At 37.5% G+C, this 22,557-nt stretch overlaps 1 protein-coding gene across 39 annotated transcripts in view; it reads right to left on the bottom strand.

Annotated features, from left to right (window-relative positions):
* The window catches only part of Slmap (sarcolemma associated protein), a 144,746-nt gene that overhangs the window by 24,393 nt on the left and 97,796 nt on the right, over positions 1 to 22,557 (bottom strand). For 26 of the 39 annotated variants that reach the window (XM_042284468.2, XM_042284469.2, XM_042284458.2 and 23 more), the window contains 3 exons: positions 11,225 to 11,284; positions 5,422 to 5,502; positions 5,112 to 5,171 (listed from right to left, as the gene is read on the bottom strand). In XM_042284468.2, coding sequence (XP_042140402.1) covers positions 5,112 to 5,171; positions 5,422 to 5,502; positions 11,225 to 11,284 — 201 coding nt within the window. Of the gene's footprint in view, positions 1 to 5,111; positions 5,172 to 5,421; positions 5,503 to 11,158; positions 11,285 to 22,557 lie in introns of all 39 variants that reach the window. The other 13 variants (XM_042284465.2, XM_042284457.2, XM_042284460.2 and 10 more) reach the window with 2 other exon arrangements.

Raw genomic sequence — 22,557 nt, forward strand, 5'->3', positions numbered from 1 at the left:
TATCCTTTTCTGGCCTCTGAGTGCACACAGGCATACATACCACAACCACCATCCCGCCCAAAAAAAAAAAAAAAAAAAGGCATATACAAATGCACACACGTACACACACAAACAAAATCAAAACATTTAAAAATATTTTGGCTATAGAATACTGACCAACATCATCCAGTAAGTAACATTTTTATATTATATTCTAGTTGAGTTTTACATTCTTTTGCTTGCAAGTAGTTCGGCTTTACTACACAGCAAGTTCTAGGTTAGCCTGGGCTATAGGGTGAGACCTTGTAGCAAAAAGTAAAATAAAGATTCTTACTACAGTAGGAGGCAAGAAGATAAATATGTAAGAAATTATAGTTATGAAGCCATTCTTTGATCCCTACTATAGCAGTAACTACTCAGGTGAAAATAATCAGCATATGCTAAAACACATGTAATAACGAATCTGAGGTTTAACAGAATGTGTATGTAGTCATAGGCAATTCTCCACAAGGTACTCATTAGTTACAAAAAGAAAATTAGTTACTTTGCAAGGAGAAACCTGAGAACCAACACCTTAAATAGTCAAGGTTAATGTCACCAACAACAGAACAATCCAACATCAGGCACTTTCTGACATGAGACCTAATATTTCTGTAAATATATATAGTTTGAATTTAGTCATGAGGAGGTATCACTCACATACAAAGTGAGAGACATTTTAATTGTCCCATGCTGTTCAAAACTGTTAATGACATGTTTAATGACAAAGGAGTCTGGAGAGACATGACAAAGGCAATATGTGATTCAGGACTCTTTTGTCATTGGCACATTACAGAGACAACAGAAAAAATGAGAATAAAGTCTGCAGATCAGGGGTATAGTTACACATCAATGTTAAGTTCTTAATTTTGAGAACGGTATAGCAGTCACATAAGAGGAGCTAGATATGTGTATCAAAGTATTTAGGAGTAAAGGCTATCATGTCTGAATAATCCACAGGTAAAAGGAGAGAGATGGAGAAAATAATGATGAATAAAATTTGATCAAGTGAACAACTATGGGTGTAATACTTACATTTGGGGAATATGAATGAAGAATATATGTGACTCTTAGTCCTAATGCTGTAACTTTTCTATAGGTCAGGAATTATGTCAAAGTAAAAACATATGCCTACATATATTTAAATAGAGGGAATGCAGAATATCAAAACTTACTGAATCTAGGAAGTAAGCATATATAGGTGTTCCTGGTTTTCTTCAACATTTACCATGTTTGCATTTTTTTAATAATTAAAAAAAAAATCTCTCTTAAAGTAACCAATCCTAATGCCACCTATCTTAGGACGAGCCCCAGTCATTTCTGACTAAATTCCATCAGCTTATCTTGCCCTTCTGGTTTTATCATTACAAGCACAGTAAGAGTAAATGAATCACTGTAACAGCTAAAGGAAAGCTGCTTTGCTTTAATAAGAGCATCCACCTCTGAAGTCTACAGACAGACAATTCTCATGCCCAGCAGAACACTTCTCGTGATAGGTCATGCCATGAAACAAAACTAACACAGCAAGCACTTTGCTTTCAAAGGAAATACGAAGGAAGTGGGTTTTATGCCAAGCAATCACATTTTAAAGGGGGAAATATAATCAATGCCATAACGAGCTGTACTCATACAATGGAGCACTATTTTCGAATTAGTTCTCTGAACCATAGAAAGAACCAACATTTTAATTACAAAAAAATAAGATGGCATCTATCAAATCACACAAACACAAACTCTAGAGCATTTGGTCACAAGAGTACTACTACTACTGACTAAAATTTTTACAAATTAAGTTTGGTGCAATAAACACAAATGACCACATTCAAACTAATCACATAGTTAGTGTGCAAATCCTCTTGCTAAACAACCAAAACCGATTTTTGTCAAAGACGAATGAAAAATCTTTCTGTGCTAAGGTTGATTAAACATCTGTTTTTCATAAGGTTTACTGGGAAAATGCTTTATTAGTTTAGTTTATTGTGTTTAAGTCTACTTTCACTGCACCCTAATTTTTTTCTAAAAAAGGAATTTTTTTAAATCAGTCTGCACAAGTCTTCACAACCTTGGGGAAAGTCTGGTGATGAGTATTAGTGGAAAATATTTAGATGGGGTAAATGCAAGCCTTCTGCAGCCTAATTTATTTTCTTTTGTAGGCTGAGTCTGATAATTTACTCTCTTCCTTTAAGAGAAAATTCCTAGTGGTGTATGGTAGTGCACTCCTATAATCCCAGCACTCGGAAAGCTGGGGTACTGCAGTCTCAAGTATCCCATATCAAACCAGAAAATTCTGTCAAGCTACTACACCTAATTATATAGATTACAAATCATAACCACACAAAATAAAGCACAATTTAAATGTTTCTAGTAACTTAAAGTAAATAAATAACTTTAGGAATATATAAAACTCTCACAAAGGAAAAACAATACTCATCATTTAAAGTAATAGCAGTTATTTCTTGACAACTTTGATAAAATTCCCCTGCTCCTAGTCAAGCATGTAATGACTTAACAGTCGGTTCTCTCCTTAAAGATTTTTATTTTATATGTAGGAGTGTTTCTCCTGCATGCATTCATGCAGACCACATTCACACCTGGTGCCCACAGGAGTCAGAGGGTACTGGGTCCTCTCAAACTAGAGTTATGGACAGCTGTAAACCACTGTGTGGGTGCTGAGAACCAAACTCAGTCCTCCAGAGCAGCGTGTGCTCTTCCATTGAGCCACTGCTCTGGTCTTTACCACTCTGTTCTTAAAAACCAGCTGTGAGGCGCTGGAGAGATGGCTCAGCAGTTCAGAGTGTACTGCTTTGACAGAGTACCAAAATTCAGTTCCCAGCAGCCACAAAAGGCAGCTTACAAACTCCTGTAACTCCACCTCCAAAGTATCTAATAACCTCTTCTGGCCTCCACAGGTACCTGCACTCATGCACTTATTTGCACATAGACATACACACATAGTTAATTAAAAATGAAATAAATCTAAAAATAATTTTAAAAAATCAAGTTGTGAAATCTTTCTATTTTACTGAGAGGCAGATGGGCCTCTAAATTTGCTACACAGTTGAAGATGGCCTTGAGTTCCTTTCTCTCCTGCCCTCCCAAATGTTGACATTACAGGCATGTGCCACCACATCCAGCTTCAAAATCTTTGAACAGCTATTGTTAAAAATACTATTTCATTAACAAAAACTGGCAATCACACAGAACTGTAAGAATGGAGGGAAGGAGGAATGGAGGGAGAGAGACAGAGAAAGAGTGTGTGTGTATGCATGCATGTGAATGTGCATGGTGTATGGGTATATATGTGTCCATACATGTATGCATGTGTGGACACATGCATGTGTACTTGTGAATATAGAGGCCAGAGGTCAATGTTAGAGGTCTTCCTCTATCTATACATACACATAATTAAAAATAAATTAAAATAAATAAAAAAGCATGAATAACAGTTGAATACAATTAACACAATCACAATGCTACTTAAAAATGAATCCAAATTTAGCTGACAAGAAGATTTAAGATATTTATGCAGCACAAAAGACCATATAAACTGCTACTTTTATGAGAGTTTATTACTTAAATTTCCTTTATCATTATTTACTTCCTTTCTTATTTTTTCATGTTTCCATAAAGCACTGAGGTTCTGTTTACCTCTGCCCAGTATCAGCTCTTTTATCTGTTTGTTTACAGTAATCCCTTCCCTAGTACCAGCCTGTTTGTTTGCATGTTTATTTGTTTTGCATGCTGGGAATCTTGCAAACCCAGGGCCTTGCACAGGAGTGGCAGGTACTCTTAACAATGACCTCATCCCTTTTTTCCAGTATCCATAGCATCTTATAAAATAATAGTTTTGCATTGCTATCAAGATTTCTAAACTGTGCAAACATTCACTTATTTTAATTACTATGACATGAAAAAAATCATGCCTTTTCAACCCAAAAGTCACCTAGGAGCTGTACAGATCAATAATTAAAGGAAACTGTGATCAGACTGAAGGACACATTGGTTGGCTGTCTGGTTCAGCAATCCTCAGGAACATCTCTGGGCTGTGGAATTCAGTCAACACTGGTTCCAGCAGCCATGTGATTTTCAGCCTCCATGGAGAAGGAGAAAGAAAGTGAGGGTGTCCAGAGAAAAGACCACTGGGAAAATCTGGGTAAACTCATTCTTGCCATGGTTAAACTAGGCCAGCAGCCGGGTCATGCGGGGTGAACCAAGCCTCCTTCCTCATATCTCAAAATCCAGAGTCTGGGCTGTGAGGTCCCTTAATAGTCCCACTAGAACAATAGATATGTGTACACAAAGAACCTTCAACAGCTAGCACTGTTGTTCTCCTCCCAGAGAGCCTCCTGGTTGGTGTTAGTCCACCACTCCCCACATCTTCATCCACTGGACAGAAACTTTGTGTAATGGGAGACAAGGAAAGAAGTATATGCTCAGAATCACAGGTTTACCAACAAGTTTCCCCAAGACACTTTATTTTAAAATCCTTAGGTAAATAATCGGCACGTCCTATCCACTGTATTCTAAGAGCAACTACCAAGAAATAGACATACTTCCTTTTTAGGAGGAAGACAAGTAAAGAGGTTCAGCACAGCACATCTCAGCCCAGTGAGAGCGGGAGACTCCATCTTCCCCAGGGACAGTTATCCAATTGCTAAGTCCTCAGCCCTGAAACCACACACATAGAGGCTACACTAAACAGACTATGCAGGCTGTATTCATGTGTTTATGCACATACAAGTAACAACAATAAAGAAAAGAGGGCACGGGTGGGATATGGAAGACCCTGGAGGGAGAAAACAGATGGGGAAGATGTAATTGTGAAAGAGAGAGAAAGATCTGAGCCCCCTGTCTCTCAGAGTCTCTTGAGAACCAGGTAATTATTGGGAAATGAGGAAGACCAGCAAAGGAAAACTGACTCAAGCTAGTATGTAATTTAAATGTGTACATGTATTTTTTAGCAAGTACTGGCACCAACACTTTAAATTTTAGTTCCTCCTACTATACACAACCTTTCTTAATGAGCAAACTAAAATGTAAAACTTCATATACATGAAACAGATTTAAAATGATGTGAAAACACATTAAAGTACCTTTTAAAAGAGACACTTTAGCAATGGGTTCATTTAGGTCTTGCTCATCCATCTGGGCGTCTACAAGGGGGAGAAAGAATTATAGGGTTGATAAATCTATCAGCAAGTTATTATTATCACAATAAATCAAAAGTACACATCTCCTATGCTTGGATAGTTGAAAATATTTTTAACAAAATATTCAAGATTTTATTAAGTCAAAACACTGCTTTTTCACTAAAAACAAACTCTGAATTTCCAACCACATTAACTAATAAATCTAAATTGCCAGGAGGCTGTTCAGATTTGTAAATACTAGGTTAAAACTCACCTGTAGTGTCGTCGCTGCTTTTTTCCTTGCTTGGACTCAGAGTATCTGATAAGTCAGATTCCTTTGCTCTTGCCTGGTTTTCTATTAGGAAAAACACAAAAGTCAAAATGTTATCATAACTCAACACCTTCTCTCAAGAAAACCGCTTTAAGTATGAATGCTCAGAATATGTGCCTATGCAAAATAGTATTAAAAACCAACTAAGATCACTCAATCTCTTTGTTCTTCACCACCCGATCCAAAATGCAGTGCTGGTTATTTCTCAGAGTTCACAGCAAATCACAGTGTGGGTCCTGCCTGCTGTGCAGGGGGGCTGGGCTTTTACTCGAGTCTGTCCACTTATCAACCGGGAACAAACTGCAGCCAGCTTTGTTACAGTAATCAGGAAAGACACCAAATGCAGCAGAGTTCCCAGGGCAATGAGGAAACTGAAGATGACTGAAGGAAAAGGCTGGAGGCTTCCCTCAGTGCCGTCACAAAATCATTCTAAACTTACAAGTATAAAAGTACCCCTTACATGAGGAGCCCATTTCTAAAGACAACACAATGAACAGGGGTTACAACAAGAAGGGGCACCTGTTCTAAAGGTTCCGGTATGTTTTCAAGAGATACTCTGCCACATCTGACCAGGTCATTCTAGGCCAGTGCCCTCAAAAGTCCAATCATAGGCCGACAGTTTATTAAAGATTATAAGTGACTAAGTCCCAATCAATATAGTAGCATACCTATATGTTCTTTGGCATTCTTTAGGACAGTGATTACAGAGAAGGTCATTTCCTCAACTAAAATTCTATAACATCACTTCTAGGCATCAGCTAAGCTTCATATTGCAAAATTTAGCCATAATGTCATGCCTGTATCAATTCCCACAGGGGTCCAGTTATGCAGGCTTCTTTATAGGGATGTGCATAACAGCTCATTACAGACTACAATTCTTTGCTTGAATCCACACTTCCCTAACCTCAACAGCCACTTTCTCTATCTGGCCCATGTTGTAAGGTATAGCTTTTACCTCATTACTTCTAAGGAAATAAGTATTTTTCTAGTATGTTACTCTTTTTTATTATGTATTTTCTGTTGTTCCCCCCCCCACGCTACCCTACCGCACCCCACCCCCTGTTGATCATATTCCACTTTCTGGGGTATATAGATGTTATTTCTCTAATGAGAAAATCATATTAAGTGGATTACTATCTTCATGATCATAAATAATCATGGCATATGTCTGACTGTACCATTGTGACAATATACATCAAAATTTAAAAATATGCAAAACCATGAACTGGAGTGATGCCTCAGCAGTTAAGAGCATTTCCTACTCTCGCAGGGAGTCTTGGTTTGGTTCCAGCACCAATAAAGTGGCTCACAACTGACTATAACTCCAGGTGCTGGAGATCCAAGACCCCTTTTGCTTTCTCTGGGCCCCAGACACATATATGGTACACATACATACATGCAGAGTATTACATATACGTGTGTCCATATATATATATATATATATATATATATATATATATATATATATATTACATCTAATAAATAAATAAAATGTATAAACCCACTTTTATTTTTTCCTAAGGAAATAATTGATTATGTGAGGTATTACATAAAGATGCTCCTTACAGTACTATCATTATGGAAGATTAAATATGTATTGATACTTAATTTATTAACTAAAAATTAAAGTAAGTATAATATATATACATACATATATACACACACACACACACACATACAGGGAGAGACTGATTTAAAATATTTATATATTTAGTTCAAGCTATTTAGAGATTTTGCTTCTCCCTCTGCCCCCTGCCCCCCTTTTTTCTTTCTTGAGACAGGGATTCATTGTGTAGCCCATGCTACCTCTTACTTATGAATCTACTGCCTCAGCTTGTAAGTGCTGGGATTACAGCGCATATCCAACAAGCTATGAAGTTTTTGTTACACAGTATTTTCAAGGTCTAGTAGCATACACAACAAAGGTATCAATCAATGCCTATTGCTAGAGATGGGGACATGAGGGTGTTTACTAACTTCACTAAATCCACTCAAGAATGAAACAGAAGACAGAACAAACAAATGATAGAACATCTATTTCTTTTTAAAACATCTATTTTTGGTCATGAAGCGGTATCTAACTTTGTAGTATTAAAAAGTTATTACTAGAGCTAGAGATGACTTAAGAGTTCAGACTTTGCATTGCTCTTCCAGATGACCTGAGTTCAGTTCCCAGCACCTGACTTTGGCAGCTTACAGCCACCCGTAACTCTAGCTCCAGAGGCTCTAACACCCTCTTCTGGATTTTGAGGGAACCTGTACTTACATGCATATGCCAACACAGAGACATGCATATAATATACACATAATCTAAGAACAGCAAAAATCAATCTTTAGAAAGTACTATTTTTAACTCACTGTAGATGTGTGTATCTGCATGTGGATATGTACATACAACTGCCAAGTTCCCTGGAGATGGAATCACAGATAGTTGTGAATCACCTGATGTGGGTACTGGGAACTGAACTCTGGTACTTAAAACAAGCAGCAAGTACTCTTAACTGCTGAGCAATCTCTCCAGCCCCTTTTAAAAGTATTTTTAAAAATTCGTTACTGATTAATTTTTTTTCTCTGCAGTATTTCATCATTAAGATATATATAAAAGGCCGGGCGGTGGTGGAGCACGCCTTTAATCCCAGCACTCAGGAGGCAGAGGCAAGCGGATCTCTGTGAGTTTGAGGTTGGCCTGGTCTATGGAGTGAGATCCAGGACAGGCACCAAAACTCACAGAGAAACCCTGTCTCGGAATCCCCCCCCTCCCCCCCCCCCCGCCCCCCAAAAAAAGATACATATAAAAGAAAATGGAAGAACTAGCAACATAGTAACAAAGCTACTCGTAAACTGAGAGTCATATGCAGTGACTGTTGCATGGTATCTTGACTATGCACAACTACCACAGAACAAACACACCAACCATAGGCCATTTCTGTGTGTACCACTGGACCCATTACTTGGAAAGAAGGTAAAGTTGAAGATCAAGAAAGAGAAAGAATTCACTTTGTTTTTGTTTTAAACAAGGTCTCGCTCTATATCTTAAGCTGGCCTGGAACTTACTATGTAGTCCAGAATAGCCCCAGATTCATGGCGCTCCTTTTGTCTTAGCCCGTGTATGCTGGGATCTGAGTATCAAATCTAGCTGTATTAACCTTTGTTCAATGTGAGCCCAGAGCTTCCTGCTTATAAGCAGTGTATTGTTAAATCCCCACATATGGGCCAACAAGACGTCAGCAGATAAAGACACTTGGTTCCAAGCCTGACAGCCTTAGCTCAATTCCCAGACCCCATGTGGTAGGAGAGAACCAACTCACACAGGCTGTCACCCAACCTGTATACAGGCATGCCATGCATGGCAAGTGCACACTCCCATACCCACAAAAACAAACACACAAATACTTTTTAAGAATGCCACAGTAATCCTGTACGCTAAATTTCATTTTACAAATGAAGAAAGTAAACTTGGACATGCTGAGACATATGTAATCCAGCACTAAGGGAGTGCTGACATCAGAGCATCATGGCTTTGAATCCAGTCAAGGATACACAGTGAGACCCTGTCTCAAAAACAAAACAACCAGCCTAACACACACACCAAGAACAGTGGGGAAACTGAGGGTTAAAGATCTAAAATGAGTTGCCTGAGGATATACAGTTAGAATTATCTACTTGTATTCTTTTTCACTCCTAAGCTACTATGGATATATAAAGACAGTAACTTGAGTTAGTCCTAAATCAGAAAGAACATGCAAGACATGATTATATACCATGTTAAATGAAGCCTTCAGAGGAAACAGTAAGACTGGTAACAGCTTATAATCTAGCAACTGTCACTTTCAATGGAAAAAAAGACAAAGTCCACATAAAAATCACTAAATGCATTTTTACAAGACAAGTAATTTTAGTCAAATTCAAGAAGTATTTTATAGCCATATTTAAACATTTAAAATATAACTATTATGGCTACCCAGCTTGCTCTCAGGAATCTGGCAAAGTGAAAAGTATTAACAAATGTTGATTAATAAAATGTAAAGCGTATATATTTATGGTATCATTCTTGGAAAATGAATTACGTCCACTTGCATGAATTATTTGCCATCACAGATTTAATAAATACCAGACTGAAACAAAGCACCTTGAACACTTGTCCGGTTTGTTCCATGAGATAAGAACCCAGCTGAATGTAGCCGTTCCCATTTGTAATCTCAGCACTCGGGAGGCTGAGACAGAAGCTCAAGGCTAAACCAAGTTGCACAATGGAGAGCCTTTCTCAAAAAACAAAACCAAGAAGAGACCCAAAAGTAGAAATGCTGAATCAAAACAGGTTTTTCAAAACTATCTATGTGTATTTTAAATCCATCATTTTTTTTAAGGTTTATTTACATACTATATATACAATGTTCTGCCTGCGTGCCAGATCTCATTACAGATGGTTGTGAGCCACCGTGCGGTTGCTGGGAATTGAACTCAGGACCTCTGGAAGAGCAGCCAGTGCTCTTAACCGCTGAGCCATCTCTCCAGCCCAAATCCATCATTTTTTAAAATCAGTAATGTTGCACATATCTTTTTCTAAACCTTCACCTGAGTTCAAGCAAATATATTCTATTCCAGAATGGAGGGAGCACTAAGGCAGCTGGGCACTTTTCCTAAAGAAGCACCGGTCACCTTCGCCCTCTGTTCTGCTTCCAGTCTGAAGTGTCAGTTACTCAATCAACAGATTAGAATAGGCACAGAGGTGGTGAAGTCAAGGCTATTTTAAAATCTGTTCTCATCTCACTGTAATAAGATGAAATGAAGTGCATATGTACTAAAAATAGTTTACTATTCTGAAACCAAATGCCTGTTTGCCAGAACAATATTAGCATTGCATAGTCTGTGCATTCTTTCTCCTAATATGGCATCTACTGTGCACAAAACTCAGAAGGAAAGCTACCAGACATCCAAATAACACAATCTGTTTAAAAACACTTTAAAAAGTACGCAAGCCAGTTAATCTGACAATACCAAATATACCAAAATCAAGCATTAAAAACTCGGAACTTTCGTTGTTTTAACTGACGAGGATTATGAAACTAGTTTACAATTTTATGCTGGCTAAGTCTGATAAAACTTCCACTCTAACAACGAATACATCCTGCCTGATTTATTTAACTAGTGTCCCTATGCTTAAAAGTAGCAATATGAAGTAAACCTTAACTTTCTTCCCTAAGTTTAATAACTGTAATAAAAATAAAGAAGAAAAAAAGAAAAGAAAAGGAAAACTACTTTGGAGAATTACTTGACTGTTAATTATCAAATATAACACAATTTTACATTGGCAAAAGTCATCCACTTTTGTTTTAATCAAATTGAGATAACAAAATAGATAAACACTGAATATCATAAAGAATGTTAAAGATACAATAATTTTCGAAATGAAATTTTAAGTATTTTTCACTCATAAAAGGTTTCCATTGTATTGACTAAACTTTTGAGATGAAAACTGAAAACACTGTAGAAATGAGACAAAGGTCAAAAGCAAACCTACTTCACAAGCATTAACTTTAACCACATACAAATGACTACATTAAAAGAAACTTTCCTATTTTTTCTTAAAATCGACATTTAAATAGTTTATATAATATCCGATACTGTTGCTAGAGTGACATTTTATATGCTACAAGAAATAAACTCTTGGCTAAAATACCTTGACAATTTGAACTAACTTTCATTATCCAAACTAACTGCCAGACCAGGGAAACAGGAAACAAACCTTTTGAAAGCCTTGAGTCTTCTGCCACTTTGGTTAGATGCCCCTGGACAATCAGCTTCTCTGCCAAAGAAAACAAGCGTTACTACCCAAGCTCAAACAGAGCCGCATTCCCTGAGTGGAGCAGGGCAGCACATTCCATGACCAAATTTAAAGATGATAGCATTATCCCTGTGACCAAGCTTCAACAAAAAGCTTGAACCTAGAAAGGGAACTAGAGAACTGAACTTACTAGAACAATCAAATTAGTACAGAAAACAGGGAAAGAATATGCCTCCGTTTTCATTAGATATCATCATATTGTAAAGTCTAGACCTTTGTATAAAGGAATTAAAAGAAACAAATGTGATCTCTATGCCACGGTATAAAGTTGAAATGAAGCAATTCTGAGAAGGCAGTTCACTTAAATAAGAGAAACAATGCTATACACAACAGTTCACTCTTTCCTGTTGACACAATTCAGAAAAGTCTATATACCATACATCAAGAAAATGGATCATTTTAGAAGAGCTAGCTACCGAAAAGAAATAAAAAAATAACTGTGCTTTATCAAGTACTCTCTGTAAGCATTTAATGTATCTTTACAATTTACTTAAAGTCATCTTTTCATATTCTGCACTTCACTGAGGCAGATGTATCTATTCTGCATATTTCATTCTTTCCTCCTGTATACCAGCTGGTGTCCTTCAATCAATTCCTCTACACTATGAGAAACAATTTTTCTGTTCTCTGACTCTTTAACTGCAATTTAGTCTGCACTCACTAATCAATGACTGAAATCACACCACCACCACCATGACCTCTAGGTTTCCCAAGGCCACACAGCTCCTTTTCATTTCTTACAGGTTATCTGCCTTTCTTAAAAACAAAGATAGGTTCTTAGGGGGAAGGGTAGTAGGAACTGAAGGTAGAGTCTTGTACAAGACAGGCACATACTTAACCACTGAGCAATATCCCAGGCCTCTTTTTACATTTTATTTTGAGACATAAGTTGCCTGTTGCCTATACTGGCCTTGAACTTGTGATTCTCCTCCTTTACCCTCCCAGGTAGTTAGGAATATAGACCTATGCCACCGTATCCACTTCATATTTAGACAATTTGAAAAGCCACTAGTCCTACAAGATGTGAGGCCTAACCTGTCCTATCTGTTCCCTGTCTTACTCTACTCTACTTCCAAAATGCACTTCCTACAAGCACTAACTTTTAACCATTTCCCCATTATTTACATTTACATTTCTTGTATTTATTTATTTATTTAGGTTTTTTTGAGGCAGCATGTCACTACAGAGTCCAGGATAGCCTGGAACTCAAAGTCTTTCTGGCCCACTTGAATGTAATAAATAGTATTAACAGGCAGGCATCACCAGGCCTGTCTATTACATTTGTATTTTTAAATAATATATTCAAGGAAAAAACTTCCATTGTAGACATTAATCAAAAATCTCTTACACATGACCATCTTAATTTTACTATTATCTTCAGAGGAATACTATGTTATCAATCTATTTGTACTTTATTGACTATTTACATGTGAGTTATATAATATGCCGTATTTCTTTCCTTAAACAACATTCAGTATATTAGGAGTTTAAACACTTTTTAAGCTAATATATGTTTTTTTTCAGTCTAAGTTCTCACTGAAACAAAAGTCCTGATATCATCACAGTCTCCACCCTCCCTTCCCCAGTTGTTTGTCTGTTAGTTAGTTAAAAGGTAGGGCCTCACTATGTAACCCAGGCTGGCCTGCACTTTCAGATCCTCCTGCCTCAACCTCCCAAGTGCTTGTGTTTACTGCACCTCACCCCCGCTGGCTTTCCTCAGCCTCTTCTTTTACTGCCTTGGTCTCAACTGTATCCTGCACTGTGCCCCTGACCCTGGGTTCTATATCTTTGTTTTATTCTCTTTTTATTACTGTAACATAACTTCTGATAATGTCATGAAAAGGAATGGACACAATAAATGATTTCTCACCCTTCCTCTGAAATGCCAGTTTCCTACCAATACTCTGATAGCTCTCTGACAGTTTAAGTAGGCCTCACAGAATACTCTCCCTTCTGGGTTTTAAAAGCGCACTGCTCTGCTGTTTCCTAGATTCCACTTGGAGTCCAGTGATGATCTGAGTCCTGTCCTTCATGGGTCGTAAGGATTTCTAGTGCTTACAATACCAGATCTGCCTGTCCTTTCTCGGTACCTGGAGATGACACACCTCAATTCTGTGGCATTGAGAAAGGTTTATAAGACCTAGACGAGCCAGGCCAAAGCATTTACGAGACGATGGGAGTTTCCTACTTCCCACCCTCACCCACCCCACATTACAGGAACTCTAGAATCATCTTTTGAGAAGGCAACATCATGGTTAAGACTATTAACCTTCATAAACCTTGAGTAATGATGTGACACAAAGTGTTCTCATCACAACAGACAAGCAGTATAAACAAGAAATAAATGCTTGAAAGATTAGCCATTATGAATCCAGAGATTGCTCAGTGATTAAGAGAATGTGTTTTTGCAGAAGAGCTGGTTCCATTCCCATTATCAACATGGTGGCATGCCCATCTGTAACTCCAGTTCCAGAGGATCTGTCACTCTCTTCTGGCCTCCATGGGCACCAGGCATGCATATAGTACAAATACACACATGTAGGCAAAATAATCATACACACAACATAAAAATAAAAATTTTTAAATAAATAAATAAAGGAATATAAGAGTTTAGAAAGTAGAGAGGGAGAAACAATAAAAAAAAGAATTTCAGGGTTTATTGACTGCCACATTATAATTTTGCTTACTATGAATCTTCTCTTTATCCTTGAAGTTCTTAAATTCCCCTACCCTACTCTAGCTCCTATACTTATAGAGAGAACTCAGGGTACTATACCACTGGCCTTATGTCCAACAGCATTATTTTTTGCTCTCTCTCAACTAAAATTCACATGGCCTATCCATTTTAAAGGAATAATTCAATAATATTTAGTACATTCATAAATCGAAAACATCTCATCACCCAAAAAGAAGCCATTAAGCATTTATTCCCCCATGTACCTCTCCAGGCCCTGGCAGGTCCAGATTTGCTTTCCATCACTTGATTTATTTACCCTGGATGTTTCATATAAATGAACAATACAGTATGTGCCTTGGGGTCTGGATTAGACACAGTGTGTGATGAACTTCCAATACCTTTCAGTGGGGGAATTATTTTATTCTGTTTACTGGTAAGTATAATCATATCCTCTCTCCCTCTCCCTCTCCCTCTCTCTCTCCTTCCCTACATCCCAGTTTCCTCTTGTCTCATACCTGAATTTATTATGCACATGTAACATCTTCAGCATAATTTCTTATTTTAAATTAAAAAATAAAAATTTTACTTAAAAATTCTTATCATTTTTATTTTCTAGAATATTTACTTTTTAAAACCCTTTTACTGATTTAAAAATTCTTCTACTGATTTATCACACTATTTAAATATTTTACTTGCACTGTACCTTTTAAGTGACAATATCATCTTTTCCTTGTTTTACTTATGAAACATCTAACTTTCTGAAAAAATAATTACATTTTAAAAAGCTTTCTTCTGTTTTATATATTTTCCCTGTTTCTTCCCCGGTCATATTTTCCTGTTTCTCTTCTATTCAAACCTGACAAAGTTGTAGAAGTATGAACAGGACACACAGCAGTTCAGGAGACGTATGAGTATGGTACCTGTATGGACCCTAGTGTCTTTGGTGTCTGAGCTGTGGGTTTCACTTCCCTACTCCCTGAACAGTAGCAAACAGAGCAGAATCCCAATCTCTTACACACGATTTTTTGACTGTTTGAATAGTTGGTTAACATCTATGTCTTTTCTTCCATTCTCTTTGTTGCTGTGACTTTTTAAGTCTTTTGTTATATATGGATTCACTCATTGTATTTAATCAAGCATTTATATCTGCCTTTTAAAAACTACTTTTACTTCTGGACACCACCCATGCACTCTCATATGCCTGTCCACTCCTTTCTCAGCCTTTCATTGCCCTTTTCTCCATCGGGCTATAATTTAAATATATGTATTTAGTCTCCAAGATTTTTGTGAATGTCAATAAAACTCATTGTTTCATAGCCTTTATTACCTGCAATTGAACTATTTCTAAATGCTGGTAGCAAGTCACATGTTCTCTTAGTTTCTAGAACTCTATTCTCTACTTTCTAGATATCTTCACCCAGAATCCCACAGGGACTTAATCTCACCATGGCTAAAGCTGAATTTCTATTCTCTCCCTTTCTTCTAAATGATGTTGGTGTCCTTCCTCTCCTTACAATGTTCTTTATTTAAATCTCTTTGACAGGATGCTGAAGCTGCCCATTATCTCTAACTTCCTCTATTCACTATAAACTACTGGTGGGAATATAACGATTCCTTCAAATATTACTATGCACCAGGATAACAAAGACATGATAAATCAAGGAAATCAGTTTAATGAAAGTGGGGAGGCATCTTAACACAAATCTGACAGGTTTTATAGCTGCCTAATTATAGGAATATAAATCTTCTGGTTTTTCTCAACTGTACTGATTGTTTTAAAGACAAAAAACACAGCCAAGCAGTGGTGGTACACGCCTTTAGTCCCAGCACTAGGGAGGCAGAGGCAGACAGATCTCTGTAAATTTAAGGCCAACCTGGTCTACAGATCGAGTTTTAAGATAGCCAGGAATACAAAGAAAAACCCTGTCCTGGAACAAACAAACAAACAAACAAACAAATAAATAAATAGAATAAGAAACCTATCAAAAGATTATAATGTATTACTCAAAACTCTCCTTTTTCGTTTTGAGAAAGTGAAAAACAAAACAAGACAAAAAACCTCCAACAACACAAAACTCTACTGTAATACATTTAATCCAAAGAGAGGAACCAGATCTCCGCTTCTGGTCCTATCTACCTCCCCACCCATCATCAGAGATCCAAAGGAAGAACCTCCATGTAACATAACTTCAGATCTTGAAGCAGGTATCTGACTTGCCACAACTGAAAGAGACAGAGTAGAGGGCTTTTTTTTTTTTTAAAGCATCCATGGTCGGTGTGAGAGAAGGGCTATCACTCTTGCTCTTGTCCCTCCTCTTCTCATTATGGAGGGAGGCCATGTTATCCTAGCACAAGCAGCCTCTTATCTCAGCCTCCTCAGTGCCACAATGACAGGCACGTGCCACCACAGCTGGATATTTTCACATTTAAGTCATATGTATTTATTGTGAAAAAACATACACTAAAGAGCATTATTAAAAAGGTATGGGTGTTTATAAAATGAATTTCTATGAGACAGAACCTCTGTGATAGGATGGCCAAACACCCTAATTGTCGTGCTAGAAACCCCATCCAAGGACTGAGGGATCTGGATGCAGAGATCCATGGCTAGGCCCCGGGTGGAGCTCTGGGAGTCCAATTGATGAGAAAGAGGAGGGTTTATATGAGCGAGAATTGTTGAGATCAAGGTTGGATAAAGCACAGGGACAAACAGCCAAACGAATGGAAACACATGAACTATGAACCAATGGCTGAGGGGCCCCCAACTGAATCAGGCCTTTCTGAATAGGTGAGACAGTTCTTTGCTTGATCTGTTTGGGAGGCATCCAGGCAGTGGGACCAGGTCCTGTGCTCAGTGCTTGAGTTGGCTGTTTGAAACCTGGGGTTTATACAGGGACACTTGGCTCAGTCTGGGAGGAAGGGACTGGACCTGCCTGGGCTGAGTCTACCAGGATGATCTCAATCCTCGGGGGAGGCTTTGCCCTGGAGGAGGTGGGAATGGGGGCGTGGGCTGGTGGGAAGGGGAGGGGGGGCGGGAGGGGGGAGAACAAGGGAATCCGTGGCTGATTTGTAGAACTAAATTATATTGTAAAATAAATAAAATTTAAAAAGAAAAAAAATAATACTCTTGCACATGTATTTGTTTCCTCCCTTTCTTGGTGTGTGTGTGTGTGTGTGTGTGCTCATGTGCGAGTATACATGCACATGTGTGCACACGCATATGAAAGCCACAGATTTACACTGGGTGCCTTCCTCAGTTGCTCTCCACATTGTTTTTTGAGAGATGATTTCTCACTGAAGCTGGTGCTTACCATTTGGCTCGACCAGCTGGCCAACACATCCCAAGAATCTTTCTGTCTTTGCCTCCCCATTTCTGGGATTACAGGGGTGGGCCAACATGCCCCGCTTTCCACTCTGCTGCTAGAGATCCTTCTGGTCTTTATGCTTGTGCACCATGCACTTTACCAACAGAGCTACCTATCTCCCTGTGCACTCACATCGCTTTACACACACTACCCAGATATAGCTGACTAAAGAAAACTTGAATGCTATAGTGTGTATTTTTACAAGTTAACCTTCTTTCACCCAATAGATCACAGTGCATTTATTCACTTACAATGAAAGTCTTTGGGTTGTTTCCAGTTTTGAACTATTATAAACACTGTTCCTGTGAACATCCTTGAATTTTAATCTGACATATTTCCTTGGACACTTCTACCAGGAGCTTATTCTGGGGAGCAGAACTGACAATATAACTTAACTACATAGGGAACCATCAACTAAGCACTGAGTTTAGCCAAAAAGTATCAGAAAATAAAATTACAAGAGCTACTGAATCTGCCCAAAGCTAACAGAGGAGAACTAAACTTTTTCTTGGTTCACAGGAACAACTTACGTACCACATTACTGTGTGGTACAAAATGAAGAACAAAGTGCGTAGTCAAAGGGAAGCGGAAGGGGCCAGGAGAGCAAACATTCCGGCCATCAAAATTCTGTAATGCGTGCATCCTGGTAATTAAAAAGTAACTCTAGATTCTGAGAAGATATTACAGCAACATGAAAAACAAAGCTAGCTCAGCTGGCCCACCAAGCTACATGCCTGGGATAGAGAAGGAGGAAACAGGCTACTGTAGGAAAAGCCTCTGCTGATTGTCTACACAGTTCCAAACATATATGTGTCTCCTCCCTCCTAGTTTACAAGCACTTCTATGTGCCAAGATTAGAGAGCACCTGAAAATATAGTCTCAACTAAGTTTCAGAATAATCTCATGAGATAGGTACTACCACCTCATTTTGTAAATGAAGGAATTAAGGCTAAAGGCAGTTATTTTGCCAGGAATCACACTATCAGTGAAAAATCACATCAAGATTCCTCTTATATTATAATATTATATATTCTTGGAAATGAGCCAAAGTGACTCAAAAAGTTGTTTTTTAAAAAAGCAAATACCAAAAATAAACTCATTATAATTAATATTAAGATATAATTAAATTATAATTAGTATTCAACATCAAGCCAGCAACTAATCTTTCTCAGAGAATGGCAACTCACTAGTAGAAACGCACCTTCAGAATTTCATAGAAGGGGCTCCACATTTACATTTTAATAATTCAGATATTTACACTGGTATTCATTTCTGGTGAAGTAAAATTAGTTAAAGCAATTCTTGCTATAAAAGACATTCTGGAAGCTGTTTTAAAACAAGAGAAAGGAGGAACTAGCAAGAGAGAAAAGTATTCAGAACTCAAAGACAGGATAACAACTTAGTAAAAACAGACCAAGTTCAAGAACAGAAGGAGTGTTTCTGCAAAGATAGCGTTGGAGTTAATTTACAATTGTTCTCTTCCGGCAGTTCAAGTGTTAAAAGAGCTGCCAACAACCTTCAGTGTATCCTAAACCAGATGAACTAAGAACAAAAAGATCAAATATTAGCAACACCAAACTCTGAACAAAGCAGCATTTTCCTATGATGGGGATATAAACTACCTTGAGTATAGAACCACAATTACTTGTTCTTTATCATAAATAAACTGATCAGGTTTAGACAAATAAAAATTTTTTAAACTGAAGTTTAAAAATCTGTTTCAAGTAGAGTATGTACTCAAATAACCCTGAGCCTGTCCTGAGGCTAACCTCATAGAGTGATGCACAGTAAATATTGAGTTACCCAGCAACCCGGATTCACTGGATTCCTCTAAATAAGGCTTCAGTTTCAATGAGAGTGAAGTCCTGTCCAGAAAAAGGTAATGGAAGAAGCCTGCAGAAACTGACTATAATTTCAAAATGAGGATGGGGCCAGAGAAAATTTTTTTGCATACAGTAAAATAAAAAACACCTGAGGATAATGAAAACAAACATGGATTTAAGAATATAAAGGCATGAATTTCACTTCAGGGCACTTGGTAATACAATCAAGGAGATGAGTCTAGTCTGTCTCTACAAAGCAGACTCTCTGAGAGGAAAGTTTTCTGGCATCCAGCAGCAAAATCTTTCCCCTTGTGAGGACACAGGGCAGCCAGAGACACCAAAGAGGCAGGCATCTGTCCAGAGAACATTGTCTTTCCCTGTGCTCAAGGAAGGGTCTTAGGTCTCCATGTCCTCATGTCCTTAAGAGTTTCCTCCTTCATCTTTTCACACAGCATTCAAGTTAAGTTAGTCAAATGACAGAGTTCATGGATCCAAATAACACACATGGGTAATATGTCAGCCCAGACAGCAACTTTGGCAAAACACAGCAAGTGTCAATGCATCTATTAGGTTTATAAAGTAAACCTCAAGTACTGAAGTAACTAAAGTTTACAGGAAGACGGAAGGAACTAAGTCCTTCCAAAACCCTCCATTCCTGAAGATAAGTTCTTGCTAAAAGCTTTTTAACAAGTTTTAATGAAGCTATCTGATAATTTCAGACTTTATATAATTTTATACAGAATATTTACAGATTGGGAATTGCAAAGGGTTATACTTAAACCTGTCTAAAGCCCTCCTTCTTTCCCTAGGATTAACAGCTATTCTCTAAAAGAATTTTTTTTAAATATACTCTGACTTTCCATACAAGGAAAACATTGAAATGTGTTCCTGCTCTGTTAATTTCTACAAAATCAAGCTGCTCTCTTATAGGTTCATGCAGGTAAGTTTGAATATTTCCCTACATATTAATATAGATGAAGAATCCAATAGAAGCAAATCATGTGCTTTTTTAGTTTTTAAAACATTGACTTTATGTTACATAAGCCCAGTAAATAATAAAGACAAGGTATGGACATTGGCCTTTCAAAAGACTGGAAACAAAAATCTAACATAATACTGCACACATACTGAATACATACTTTGTGATAGAGACCAATCAACTTAAGATGCCTAGCCATTTAAAAACAGCAAAAGAGATTGTGTATGGCTGTCAATACATAATTCCAAACTACTCTAAAACTCTTTTGGTAAGTTTACCTGAGCAAAAGGTTTGCTGGATCTCCTTGCTTGTGGTAATACTCATTAAACTTAATGTCTACATGGCCCTTCTAACAACAAACAAGGCTAGAGGTAACCCTTGCTCCAGTAATCATATATTTAGGAGCCAAATTAATTTGGAAAATTTGAGATAACATCTGGAATCATCAAAAGCAAACTGTTGCTACCTAAAAGTCAGAAACCACGTTCTAACAAAGCCCCTCTTAGACATTCAAACAGAGTTGAACCTTTCACTATTTGCATTAAAAATCCAGATGTGCAGGAGCCCCTCTGTTTTGCTTCCTGATCTTTGCTCTGCCTCTGTATACAAGAACCAGGTTTATATTCTGCCTTTCCTTCTGTGGACCAGAGGTTCAGTATTTTCCCATGCAGTCACACGGTCTCCATGGACATCACTTGATGGGTTAACATTCTCATTGAGGGGATTTGCTGTAACTTCTATAACTTCTGTTTTCTTAATGCTTGCTGGTGGCTCATTTTCCCACATCAGTATGATGTAATAAAAAAAAAATCTCTAAGCAGATTTTCTTCATTTAAAATAAATATTAAACTACAGTTATACTTTATATTACTTTAAATTGAATGTGTAATATAAACGAGACATTTAAACAGGTTTTTCGTTTCCTTTCTTAAATGCACAAGTAATAAGAATAAGGTCTGTGACTTTTATTTGTTACTAACAAAATAAGGACTTCTGAAAGTTACAACTCAGCAAAACATTCTTTGGAATATCCTCTCATTTGTTAGGCTCAAAACACAAATTCTAAAGGATATATATATATATATGTATTCTAAAGGATATATATACATATATATATGATTTCTTCTAGGGTCTGGGTTTAAATTTATGTCCTCTTGCTGATTTCAGTGGCTATGAATCATCTTGCCCCAAAGAAATCACTGTCCCAATTCCCATAAGTGATATGCAGTAGTCAGAAAGTTTAAAAAAAATAAAATAAAATAAAAAGCACCAGTCTTTGGTTCACAAGTATTAAAAGTTTGGAAATATGGTACATTTATTAGATAAACTACCTTACATAACTTTAAATTTTATTTTATTGCAGCATCTAAAACTGAGAGGGAAAATAAAAACAGCAGCTCTTCTAAAAGCATTTAGTGCAATTACATGTTTTTTCTAAATATCTCCTGGGAGTTATAAGTGTGACTCACTGAAAGTGCATGCTCTAATTCGAGGTGTGGCCCTTATAACCTCAAGTTGTCCTGGAGTTAAGAATGGGGCAAACATATACTCATGGACAGCCACAAAATGAGATATGGATAAAAAACTAGGAAACCAGTCATTTCAGAAGGAGAGAAAAGGAAAAATGTTTGAGAGTATTTGCCTGACATGAAAGAGTATACGTATAAACCAGACTCCAGTATATATGGAAACCTTTACTTGTTACTAACACCACCAAGAAAATGTCATTACTTTCTGCTAGAGATTTAAAATGCTATATGGTTTTCAAATAAAAAGGATTCACTGCATTGTGTTTAGAACTCAGGAGGGGTCTAAATCACCAAGAGCCAGCCTACTTTAAATATTCCTAAAGACAGCCTTTGGGGGCTTGTGAACAGTGGTCAGCAAAACCAGGTGTGAAACAACTTATTGCTACCCATGCCCTAAAATAAAAATCTTATACTATACTGAGGGCCATCAGTGGAGCCAAGATTCCCAAAAGACTATTTTGTTTTTAATAGCTTCATTTAATCTAAGACGTGTATTTAAGAATCTCAAAATTCAATCTGTGATAGAACTAAATCTTGAATAAAGAAGGCGTATTGTCAATATTTCTTCATCAAGTACCAACATAGAAAGTTTAGGTGTGAGCAGGAGAGATGGGTCAGCAGTTAAAAGCTGCTCTTGCAGAGGACCTGGGTTTGATTTCCAGTGCCCACATGGTGGCTCACAACTCTCTGTAATCCTCCTCTGAAATCTGTAATCTGAAGCCCTCCTGTGGCCTCTGAAAGTACTGCATACACATGGTGCACAAACACACAAACAAACAACCACACACATAAAAATAAACATCCTTAGAAAGATAAACTTTAGGTACTTCACACTCCAGACAGTCTGTTTTATCCCCTGAT

Source organism: Peromyscus maniculatus, chromosome 9, assembly GCF_049852395.1.
Source record: "Peromyscus maniculatus bairdii isolate BWxNUB_F1_BW_parent chromosome 9, HU_Pman_BW_mat_3.1, whole genome shotgun sequence".
In the NCBI taxonomy this organism is placed as follows: Eukaryota; Metazoa; Chordata; class Mammalia; order Rodentia; family Cricetidae; genus Peromyscus; species Peromyscus maniculatus.